This window comes from Neovison vison, chromosome 12 (assembly GCF_020171115.1).
Source record: "Neovison vison isolate M4711 chromosome 12, ASM_NN_V1, whole genome shotgun sequence".
Lineage (NCBI taxonomy): Eukaryota > Metazoa > Chordata > Mammalia > Carnivora > Mustelidae > Neogale > Neogale vison.
Window position 1 is genome coordinate 124,267,393 of NC_058102.1, and position 12,697 is coordinate 124,280,089.

At 43.9% G+C, this 12,697-nt stretch overlaps 1 protein-coding gene across 1 annotated transcript in view; it reads right to left on the reverse strand.

Annotated features, from left to right (window-relative positions):
• Positions 1–12,697, reverse strand: part of RSU1 (Ras suppressor protein 1) — a 187,555-nt gene that overhangs the window by 154,386 nt on the left and 20,472 nt on the right. The window contains exon 3 of the mRNA XM_044229442.1: positions 516–566. Coding sequence (XP_044085377.1) covers positions 516–566 — 51 coding nt within the window. The remainder of the gene's footprint in view (positions 1–515; positions 567–12,697) is intronic.

Genomic DNA, 12,697 nt, shown 5'->3' on the forward strand with positions numbered 1-12,697 from the left:
TTACGTAACTTACACAATTTTCTTGGTGGGGTCGGGGGGGAATCCCCCCATCCATCAGAGAAAAGGAGCAACAGTTAAATATTCTCCCTTTGGGGACGAAGTACAGAGAAAGCCAAGAATATTATATTAATATTAAATATTAATATTTTTAATAAGTTTGGCTTTTTTTTCCCCCCACAAAACACTCATCAATCGCCTGGCAGCTGAGGTCACTTACCAGCCCTGAAAGGAACCATTTCAGCAATGTCATGTTCTTCCTTCAGTTTACACAAGTGAAGAAAGAATCCTCAAAACAGGGCAAAGTAAAAACAAAAACAAAACCAAAAACACAACAGAGCAAAAGTACATAATACAGGAGAAGATTCTTGTGTATCGCACTTGTCACCAAAAATGATTTTAGGTTTCCCCAAATAACATCTGTCCTGAGCATTTTTAAAGGAAACAAAAGAATCAGCAGGATCCCAATGATCACCTACGAGTCAGAAACTGTGTAACCAACGGTAAAGTTAACTCACTTGTTAGCTTGTTGTGGCTGAGGACCAGCTGTGTGATGTGGGATAAGGAGACTGCAAAAGAAAAAAAAAAAAAGAAATCACACAGTCAGTACATGTATCCAAATTACCCCCACTCTCCTACAAGGCAAAGCGTTAAATGATTTCCACAAGGTCAAGTGTTAGCACTCACAAAAAAGGAAGCAAGGTTTCATGCAACACTGTCTGTGAAATGTTACTCCAAATTAAGAAAAGTTATGCAATTAGCGAGTTTGGGCCAATGAGATTAATGTCACCGGATCAAACACGACAAGGGCCAGTTAGCTCTGCGCCCGCCTGGAGCGACCCATCTCCACAGCCGGGGCGTGGGGAAGCAAGGAACCTCGCCTGTTCCAAAGGGAACATCCTCTGCGGACAGGAGGCTCGTGTCCCGGCGAGCAGGGAGCACGTCCCTTCCCCTGCGCGCATGGGCTGCCCAGAACCTCTTGTACATGCTCCCAGGGACAAAGAGGAAAAAACTCTCCCCTCATATTATTTTGGTTGGTATTTCTTTCAAAGCACCAGCAGCTTGCTCACCGGTTCCAGACAATCTCGGGGAGCTTTAAACTGAACAAGATCAGACTTGCCGGAAATACAGTTTTTCCCACTAGAAAGAAAGAGAGAAAAAAGTCCAAGAGAAAAGCGACCTGCCTTCCATTTGGGGCTCTAAAACTGTGCAGGATGATCAGCGTATGCTTTAAACACTATGTTTTAAATATACAATTTATCTAGTAAACAGCTTTAGACATTTTTCCAATATTCTTTCTCTCAGAATGTTCTCTTATTAATGCAGCGGACATTTTTCCCTGAGAAGACGACAAAAAATTTTCCCAAGAAGGGCCTTCATGTTGGACCCCAGCACGCTGGGAAGAAAATGAGTGTTATCACTCCTGATCACAGCTTCTGAATGTGTTTCTTTCCTTTTATTTCCACCACAAAGTTATAGAAAATTCAAAATGCAGTAGAGACCTGTCTTCCTGCCCCGAACCTGTTGAGAGCGCGCGGCCGGCCTGATGCCCACCAAGTCAGGGTATGCGGAGGACGGCCTCCTGCCACCCACGCCAGGCACGTCCTGTCACAGGTCATCACCACCTAGCCCGCGGCCCTCACCCCAGTGTCACCGGACGCCCCAATCACTTCTCTCGGCAAGTGAACGACCCGGTTCCCAGTCCCGTCGCGTGCAGCTGTGCGTTCTCTCAGACCACGTCTTGCCCGCGTTTCTCTCTCCCGCTGCCTTCCGTGACCTTGGCCACTGTGACGCCTGCCTGCAGGCCCAATTACTCCAGATGTGGACCTCCATGCAGATCCGTCAATTCCTTTGTTCCTGGGTAGACTGAGGTGAAGCCTCGTTGGCAGGGAGGTCGAGGAAACGCGGGGTTCTCCTCGATGGGTCCTACCAGAGCGGCACCACCTCGATGACCATCCTCCCTTGACCGCTGACGTCTGCCAGGCTTCCCCACCGAAGTGCTTTCTTTTCCCCTTTGTAATCAATAAGCATTTGGAAAGAAGGGGGCTGAGGAAGGGGGGTACTGCAGAACCCTATTAATACCCCATGTCACATGCGGCTCATGACCCCCGACCAGGGCCATCTCCACCCTCACGGTACCGTTTGGCAATGTCTGGCAACATTTTTGACTCTAACACCCACGGCCACTAAAACCCCAATTTTCCTCAGGGGCTCCCGCTGTGTCTGTAGGAGACAGCGCAGGTCCGAAGCTGAGGCGTCCTGAGGGGCGGGGGCCTGGGATGCCCCAAGGCACGAGGCGGCCCCCTCGCTCCTCGACAGGAATCTCCAGAATGAAAAACAGCCGGGTGCTTCTGGAAGGAGAGTCCAGCAGAGCAGTTTCGGCTCCGCAGGACCATCCAGTCCAAAATGTCAAGACTACTGCTGTTGAGAAACTGCAGCTTCTCTCTTTCTGTCTGCGTGGACTGTGGTGTCCTACGGCGGTCAGGGCGTTACAGTCTCCCTGTCACTTATGCTGGGGTTCCACCCGCCCGACGGGGCCGGAGGGAGCCCACCCGAGCCGGCTGCGAGCCTTCTGCCCAGTCCCCCTGCTCCCTGGGCACTTCATCCCTTCCTGGCACTAGACACTCAGGCTCATCTTGTCCTTTTTCTGCCACAGCCCTGAGACCACCATTTCTCTAATGAGCTCTGGTTCCTTTTTGTGGAAACTGGTATTTCTAAGACAAAATCTGGGCACCAGATGTGCTCACTGCTATTTGGGGCTCGGTATTCTCAGCTCCTCTCAGTGGACAGAGCTTGAGCGCGCGCGCACACACGCACACACACACACACACACACACACACACACACACTGTACTGATATTACCGAAAACCCTGAGTTCACAACAGTATCTCCAGCTCCAATACAGCATCACCCCGCTCGCTCCAGGTTCTTCCCTCTCTGTATTCGTGATTCCCTTCTCCAACAGTGAGAACTCCGGCTTCCGTCACCTCTGCCCCACTTACTGTGTATCAATAATCCTACATATAAACCGCATGAAGGAGTCCTCCTAAGCCAGACCGACACCTCTCTATGCTTGTTCGCAGGGGCCCCTGGAAGGTGGGTACGGATTCTTGGTCAAGATCAAGAGGAAGGCTGGCCAGCGACGACTGATGTCAGCTTAAAGCCAAAGACACCCAGGAAACCCCCAGGGCCAGCTTGTTCACACTGTTTAGGGATGTGTAGACTGACGGCTGTCACCTGGCTATGGGGCCCGTGATCAATGGGGCACGCAAGCCACTGCTGGACATGTCTGCCCAGGCTATCCTGAAACTCAGATTCCTCACACACGGTTCCTCGTGTGAAGAGCTAACATGTCCCGAGCAGTAAAGAAACGACTCTGGGGAACAGCCTCACTGAGCTTCGGAGGCCCCCTGAGGCTCACCCAGGCTTCCTTACGCCTGCTAAGCCAGATCCTGTGCCTGTAATTACCCTGTGAGTAGGCTCTGTGGAGGCGGAGTCCTCTCTCAACTCTCCAACTTCAGAATGGATGCAGTAACCAATCTCCCCACACTCCTCCCTCCTGTGGGACCCCTTCATGCTCTGCTCAGACTCCCCTGCTCACCCGCCCGTCCACAGCAACACCCTCTTTGCCCTGCTTGGGCTGGAACCTTGCAGGCCCGGCTCCCCGACCTGCACAGATGCTCAACTCACCCCACTCGGGTCCTCACCCCCCCATTCTAGGCCACCAGTGCTCCCGACCCTGACCACCTCTCTCTTTCTGTCTTACTCACTGGCCTTGGGACTGAACCATTAGGGAAGGGGAAGCACAAGTCAATAGGGAAAGAGAAAAGAATTTTTGTGGTTTTCCAAAGTCAAAATGGCCTCTTCTCACAGGACACTTAAGACTTTAAACACTGTAGAAGATCTTGCATGTTTTTATTTTAAGAGTTAAGATTCCTTGTCCACCAATTAAGCGTTTTTCTCTCTCTGAAGTACACAGTCTGAGATGGGGGGAAAAAGGTATCTCAAAGAGCTACCTTCCTACCACAGCAGGTAAAAAAGACTCCCAGATGCACTGGTTAAGATTACGGTCACCATCATGTAAGTACAAGCCACAAGCTAACCAGGGTGCACACATGGGGATCTGTCTCTCACTTACACACAGGTGATCCAGAGGTTCCTGGTATCTTGCTGCTCAACCATCCCCAACATGTGGCTCCCACCTCCTGCCACAGGATGGCTGCCTGAGCTTTGCCATCATGTCTGCATTCCCCCTCAGAAGACGGAAAAAAGAACACTTCCTCCTTTGGGATACTTTCAAGAAACTGCATGTGGTATTTCCACTTGCAATCAATTAATCAGTGAGGCCTCGCTGTAAGGGAGGCAAGGAAATGGAGTCTCTATTCCAGGTGACCAAGGGCCAGCTAAAAAGGAGGGTTTTACTACCAACACAGATGGGACAAGCTGATAGTGGCAGACAACAAACTGGCAGCCTCATACACTAGCACACCACTCCCTCTGAGTGTCAGAGAAATCAGTCCTGATCACAAAAGAAAATGAAGAAGCCTCCCGTCTCGGCCCTAAGTTTTCCTAATACCACAACTAACTCATTAGAAGAAAAAAATTTTTGTTCTTTCTCCCAGCTACCATTCACAAGGGAGGACTTAATTAGGGAAAAGCTGCTCCTTTTCCACCATTTCCACGCGTCCCTTCTCCAAGCATCTGGCAGGAGAGAAAGTGACCAAGTTTCAAAGTTCTTTTTCTGTGTTAATAAAGGGAAATGCAGTTGTTGCCTCACCCGATAAGACCACGAGAATGCATTTTTCTTCCTCACTCTTGTTACAGAGCTACATGTTCAAGTAGATGAGAGGGAGAAAAAAATTGGAGCAGTAAAGGAAAAGTTAATAAAAGATCTCTGAGAAAATATTTAGGACAACAAAGGATTCTGGGCTGGGTCTGCGGGGAGGGCAGTTAAGTTGGACAGAATCAAAATCACAGAGTCAATCACAAAGCCTGGCACAGGGGAAGACTGAGTTGGGACAAATGTATTTATACAACACGCCACTCCCCTCCACTTGGCAATGGTGAGTTCATTGTGAGTCTTGTATGGAAACCGTGCTGTTAAAAAAAGAAGGGAGAAAGTGTCTACCAAAATAGAATGGATTATTTGAAAGCACAGAAGCTGCCATGGTCAAACATGTTGGGAAAATGGAAGCAGTCTGTACCCGCTGACCTGCCTTGCCGACCTGAATCGCACACTGGGAGATCACCCGCCATGTGAATAACATATTTCCAAGAATGAGCAGCACCAGAAGCTGTCAGGAATGAGCATCAGAACAGTGAGAACAAACTGTTATTAAAATTCCTCAAGCAATATTAAACTGTGCTTTGCGTAGGCATTTTCGAAGGAGAATACATTTCAGAAATCGACCAAGTAACTAAGGAGTGTGTTGACATACCCAGTTAAAGGTTACAGCGCCTTGGCTATCCTTCTGCCTCCAGCCTTTAGAAACGGTCTTTGGGTGAACACGGTTTCAGGCCAAAATGATCAGTGGGAAAGCACATTACTGGAAAGGAGGTGTTTGTGAAGGAAGGAGGGAGAGGGTGAGATGGTCTGGCACTGTAACACATAATTTCTGACTGACTGTTCTCTAGCCAAGAAGGAAATCCGCAGGAAAATCCTCAGAAAGAACTGGCCAGTTCAATAATTTCATGGGCACTCACCATACTCAGAATGCCAAGAGGCTCTACCTTGGAAATTCTCTAAGAAGGACTATCTACTGTACATCCTGGGGAGCCTGGGAAAGTCTCGGATTGTGCGGACTGTCCTCAAAACTGGCCTGGCTTGGATGAAAACTACACAGTCACTCAGTTTAGGCAACAGAGAACATAGACCCAGATGCTCAAACGCAAGATATGAAAGGAATGTGGACACAGGAGTAGTCTACCAGAACGGACAGTGGGTAGCTCAGGAGAGGTTACTTATTATGGGATGACACATCCAAAAACGCCTTAGCACAGAGGGCTCGCCATGCACGGTTGCTGGACCTATACAGGACATGGACACAGGAGGTTATGGAAAAAATCCCAGGCTTCCCTGAGAAACAGATGGAAAACTTTTACACAAAGTACAGGACTGGAAGGGGCGGCTGGTATTCTAATGGAATAAATCCAGAAAACTCGAAGGACTAACTAAATATTCCTACAAAAAGAATCATAATTTCTAGATAACACATGGAAGTAGATATTATTTAAAATCAGCTTGGTCTCTTCCTTCTTTTCAGCATAAAATGGGCAGCATAAGGAAAAAAAAAAAAAGCATGATGAGATCCACGGCACCTAAGATGGCATTATAGACTTGTTTTCAAAATAACCTAACATATCACAATGATGGGGCACACTGGAAATTGTCTCTACCATCCCCTGTTTGGCAAATGAGAGAGCAAATGATTCCTCTGGTAGCACTCAGAGGAGGTTAAAAAAAAAAAAAAGGTACTAGCTTTGCAGAATGACATTTCCATCCAGAGGGGGAAAACACAGCCAGAGGGAATGAGGAATGAGGCCTGAAAACATGCCACATGGTGTGGGACTTGAAGGAGTCTGTGATCTTATCATGGCTTGGAACTGGCCATCTCTAAGACCGAAGGAAAGATGAGGTAACTGGTCACAGAAACTGGCTGTAACTTCCAGATCATCTCACAGACGGAGACCCAAAGGGAAGCAGACAAAAACACTGCCATCAGCTGAAGGCAAATGGTTTGCCCCTTTCGGACAGTTCTGGTGGTAGCAAGGATTGCCGTGTTAGAAGAACCACCATACTTCTGGATGTTCAAAGAGGGCGGCCCGGTTTGGTAACTCCAGGGGCATGATTCAAACTCTGGGCAATGACAGATTCCATCACAAACAGTACCCTCTACTAATTCAGTTCCTCCCAAACTTGTAGGCCAGAAAGAAGAATTGATGTGAATCTGAAATATGGGATGGTTCAAATGGTTTTTCCACTCTGGCTCCCCCAGGAGGCTAGCAACAGCCACCGCCCTAAATAACCCTGATTTGGAGACTCCACAGGGATGTGGAAGCCGGCCAGATGTCAGCATCCGAAGGCAAAGCTGACCAATTTGGGTTCTGCGTCTCCACGATGCAAGATTAAAATGCCTGCCTGTGTCGCACGGCTGAAATTATTTCACCCCTGGTAGTAAGACACAGATTCAGATCTTCTTAAATATGCAGCTTTTGCCAATATATCAAAGTGAAGACAAAAAATAAAATGTTTGATACCAAGATATAATATAAATATCATATTCATCAACACACCCAGAATCATAAAAACATTTTTCTTTTGAATACTGTTCATAACTTAAAACTTTAAAAAAAAAAACATGTTATGAAAGCTTTCCTTTACTTCCCAACTAATTATTTGCAGTGAGTTGAAAACTCTGTAGAGGTAAGTTTTCTAAATCAGTTATACGATCGAATTATACTATTTGCAGATAAAGGTTCTAACAACAATAATTAACTGCTCTTTCCTGCAACAGAAAGTGATTTAATGGGACAGCAAAAAAACCTGGGATACCGCTTTTGATACCTGCTCTTTTGAGCAGAGAAGTCGTGTGTGCTGAGAAGCCCCCAAAGCTGGTCCCTGAGGAGGTGCCTTGTGCTCCCCAGGAGGTTAAGTCCAAAGATACCAGACCCAAGCCCCTGTGTTATGGAAAATGTGGAATCCGCATTACTCCTGTTCAAACACGTCACTTCACAGTCTCTCCCTCAGGAAAAAAGACAAAGAAAAATTATATTTCTGAAGATGCCCGGGAGAATCAGAGAGAAAAACGCAGCAAGCCCCGGATGGCACGCGGTCATTAATTGCTCCCGAGGTGTGAGCGGGACGCTATTAACGAATGCTTCGTCCCCATTAGGTCTGTTTTGCGAGACGGAACGTGGGCATTGTGACAGGGATGGAATAGGAGTGAGACACAGCTGCTGCCCTCAGCGAGATTACTCTGAAATAATAAGGGGATGCAATTCAGCACTGTGACACGTTGTGGACTGTAAGTGCCACAAAGGAGAGACAATGACTTCAAACTCCTGTGAAAGGGAAAATGCCTGAAAGGTTCTTCAGGCCCCATCAAATCTTCAAGGTCCAGACTCAATTTTATTCTGTATCCAATTACCTACCCATCTTCCTTCGTTTTGCTTATCTGTACTAGTATTTCTAGCATAAACTATGTTATTTGTGTAATGTTATGCCCCAATAATGGGTCCGTGATTAAAGGAGTGAGACTGATACAAAGCGAAGGTCAAGCAAAGCTTTATTTCGCGCCAAGCATCAAGAATCTAACCGGACGTTTGGGGCCGCACCTCTTACAAGAGTGGGCGACCCTTCTGTTTCACAGACTAGCTTTTAAGGGCAAAGGCCATGCATCGGGCCTGGCCACACACAGGTGACCAATGAGATTGTAACACACACAGGAAACTCCACAGTGATGCTAGGTGACTAACTGAGTTACAATTTACCCTAGTAGACATTTGACCCAGCCTATTACACCTTGATTAGGATTGGCGCCAAAAGGGTTCCAAAGGGCGGGGCCCATACTCCTTGGTAACCAGAGAGACAGTATGCATCCTCCCACTGATCCGATGTCTCCACCTGGCCTGACCCACCTTTGTATCCGGGCTTTGTTACCTAAAGCTGGTTTTTCCCCTGGGGTAAGGGGAGCAGGGACAGTTTCTAAATAGGTCCTTACATGTAACACAAAAAAGGGTATTTTTAGAAGTCAGTTAGGGAATCCTAGCAATCAAAGCAGGTAAGCCCCTCACTTTATAGACAAGGAAACTGTGGCCCAGAGCAAGGAAGTGGTTCCTCTCAAGTTCCAGGGAGGACCAGAATCAGAACCGAGACTACCACAGAGCTTTCCAGATTCCAGCCTAAGCTGCTTCTTTTTGAACTAGGAAAGTAACACCCACCCCTGGACAGGGCATGCTTTTCACTGTCTTGCAAGATGGTGGAAATTCTCATAATAAAAAGTACAGAAAACTCCATTCTATCTTGAAGAAAATATGACGGTTACATAAAGTGACTCAAAGCAAAGAATGCCCAGATTTAAGCAGTGTGAGATCCAGATCCTAATCCCATGAGATCCTGAGAAAATCACCAGAATTTTCTAGTGCACACATTTCTCATCTTGATAATGAAAGACTGAATTAAATTATTTGATTTCATGAAACAAAAGAAAAAAGGTAAGAATGAACTACTATTTATGTAATGCCTACTACATAAATGTGCTATGTGCAGCACTTTATAGTCACTCATTAGAAGCAACCCTGTTAAAATAAGGGAACAACAACAAAAACTAATGTTTACCAAATGCTTAGGCCGTGGCTGGCACGATACTAGGAACTTTGCCACTTCATCCATTCACCACCTCCCCCCCAATTCTAGATCAGAAAAAAGGGGCACAGGTGGGTTAAGTTGGTACAGACAAGCCTTTAAAAGTTGTTCCAGACTAAAATCTGATTAATTCTCGCTCTGGTTTTTATTGGCCAAATAAAGCAAATACATGTCAACAAACAGCCAAATGTACAATATTTTCAGACATCCAAAAGATAAAAAAGAGGCTTAGTCCGTAGGTTCATTTTCTACCAAAATGAAGAATGGCTAAAATCAACAACACAAGAAACAACAGCTGTTGGCAAGGGTGTGGAAAAACAGGAACCCTCGTACACTGTTGGTAGTGCTTTTAGACTGTGTTCGAACTTAAATCACCATCAACTTAAAACACTGGGGTGTATACACAGGGTGTTACATAGAGATCTCATGGTAGCCACAAACCAAAACCTCTACAAGGTGCACAAATAAATAGAAAAGAATACAAACATAGCACTAAAGAAAGTCATCAACTCACAAAGAAGAATAAGGAAATAAAGGAACAGAACTACAAAACCAACCAGGGAACAATGAAACAAAATGTCATTAAGTACATACCTATCAGAAAGTACTTTAAATATAAAAAGACTAAATGCTCCAGTCAAAAGACAAAGAGACTGCATGGATTAAAAAAAAAAAAAGAAAAATGACCCATTGATATGCTGCCTACAAAAGACTCATTTACGACCTAAAGACATGCAGAGACTGAAAGGGATAGAAAAAGATATTCCATTCAAATGGAAATGCAAAGAAAAGCATGGGTAGTAATACTTAAACAAAACAGACTCTAAAACAAAGACTGGTGCAAGACACAAAGTAGGGCGCTACATAATGAGAAAGGGATGAATCCGATATCTAGGCAACCAACATGGCAGCTTCTACTACAAAGAGCAAATATTAAGAGACATAAAGGGGGAAGCTGACAGCAATAATAGTAGGGGACTTTAACACCCTACTTACATCAGTGGATAGAACATCCAGACAGAAATCAGCAAGGACACAGTGGCCTTCCACAACACATTGGATCAAGATAGATTTACCAGATATGTACGGAATAATCCATCCCAAAACAGAAGAATACATGTTCAAGTGCACATGGCACAGTCTCCAGGACAGATCACATGTTAGGCCACAAAACAAGTCTCAATAAATGTAAGAAAAGTCAAATTGTATCAAGCATCCTTTCAAACAACAACAGTGGTTTGAAAACTAGAAATCAATTACAAGAAAAGTGGAAAAAGCCAAACACATGGAGACAAACACACACACTTTCAAACACGTTATGAAACAACCGGTCAACAAAGATATCAAAAAGGAAATCCAAAAATACCTTGACACAAATGAAAATGTAAACATTCCAAAATCTATGGAACATAGCAAAAGCATTTCTAACAAGGAAGCTTGCAGTAACACAGATGTATCTCAAATAACAAGAAAAATATCAAACAATACAACCTTACACTGAAAAGAAAGAAAAACAAGCAAAGCCCAAAGTTAGTGGAAGGAAGAAAATATGGATCAGAGTGGAAATAAAGGAAGTAAGAACCAAAAAAAATAGAAAAGATGAGTAAAACAAAAACCTGGCTTTTTGAAAAGATTAAAAAAACTGATAAGCCTTTAGCCAGAGTCACCAAGAATAAAGAGAGGGCCCAAATAAAATCTGAAATGAAAGAGAAGTTACAACCAACACCACAGAAATACAAAGGATTATAAAAGCCTACTATTAACTAATACACACCAACAATCAGTCAACCTAGAAGAAAAGGATAAATTCCTAGAAATATACAATCTTCAAAGACTGAATTAAAAGAAATAGAAAATCTGAACAGACCAATAACTAGTAACAAAATCATGCCCATAATCAAAAATACCCAAAAACAAAAGTCCAAGGTCAAACAGCTTCACAGGTAAATTCTACCAAACTTTTAAAGAGTTAGTACCTATCCTTCTCAAACTATTTCAAAAAACTGAAATAAAGAAATGCTTGCAAATTCATTTTACAAAGCCAGTATTACTGAAACCAAACCAATGATGCTCCGGAAAAAGAAAAACACTAGCCAATAACCTTGATGAACACAGATGTAAAACCTCAATCATGTGTTACCAAACCAAATTCAAAATACAGTAACTGGATCATACACCAAGTATTTATCAAGTGAGATTTATTCCAGGCATGCAAAAATGGCTCAATATTTGCAAATTAATTGATACACATTAACAAAACAAAGGATAAAAATCCTATCACCTCAATAGACAAAGAAAAACCATTTACCAAACTTCCACGTCCACTCATGATAAAGACTCAACAAAATGGAAACAGAGGCAACATATTTCAACATAATAAAGACTGTACATGACAAATCCACAGACAACATCATACTCAATGGTGACAATCTGAAAGCTTTTCATCTAATGTCTGGAGCAAGAAAAGGATACCCACTCCTACCACTTTTATTTAACACAGTATGGAGGTCCCAGCCACAGAAATCGTGCAAGAATAAAAATAAAAGGCACACAAATTTGATGAAGAAAGAGTAAAACTGCCGCTACTTGCAGATGACGTAACATAAACAGAGAGCTCTAAAGACCACCAAAAAACCTACCAGAATAAATTCAGTAATTTTTTAGGATACAAAATTAATATACACAAATCTGTCGCATTTCTATACACCAATAATGATTAGAAGATTAGAAATTTTAAAAACAATTCCATTTATAAAATTGCATCAAACAGAATACCTAGAAATAAATTTAACCAAGAAGCTGAACGATCTGTACTCGGAACGCTGTAAGACAGTGGTGAAATAAATGGAAAGATACACCATGCTCATGCACTGGAAGAATACTGTTAAAATGCCCATTCTACCCACAGTAACCTATGGATTCAACGCACTCCCTGTGAAAGCAGGATGGCACTTAAAAAGAACTAAAACAAAGAATCCAAAAATGTGTGTGGAGCCACAGAAGACTCCAAAAAGCCAAAGCAATCATGAAAAGGTGGAATAATGCTGGCGCCATCCTCCTCCCAGATCTCACACTACACCACAAGCCGCAGTGATCAATACGGAATGGTACTGGCACAAAAAGAGACACAAAGGGCAACAGAAAAGAATAGGAAAGCTGAGAAATAAACCTATGCTTATATGGTCAAGTAATTTACAATGAAGTAGACAAGAATATACAATATTTCAATAAATGGTGTTGGGAAAAACTGGAAAAACTCCAGGCGATAAATAAATAAACAAACAAACTGAACCACTTTCTTCCACCACATAAAGAATAGACTCAAAATGGATTAA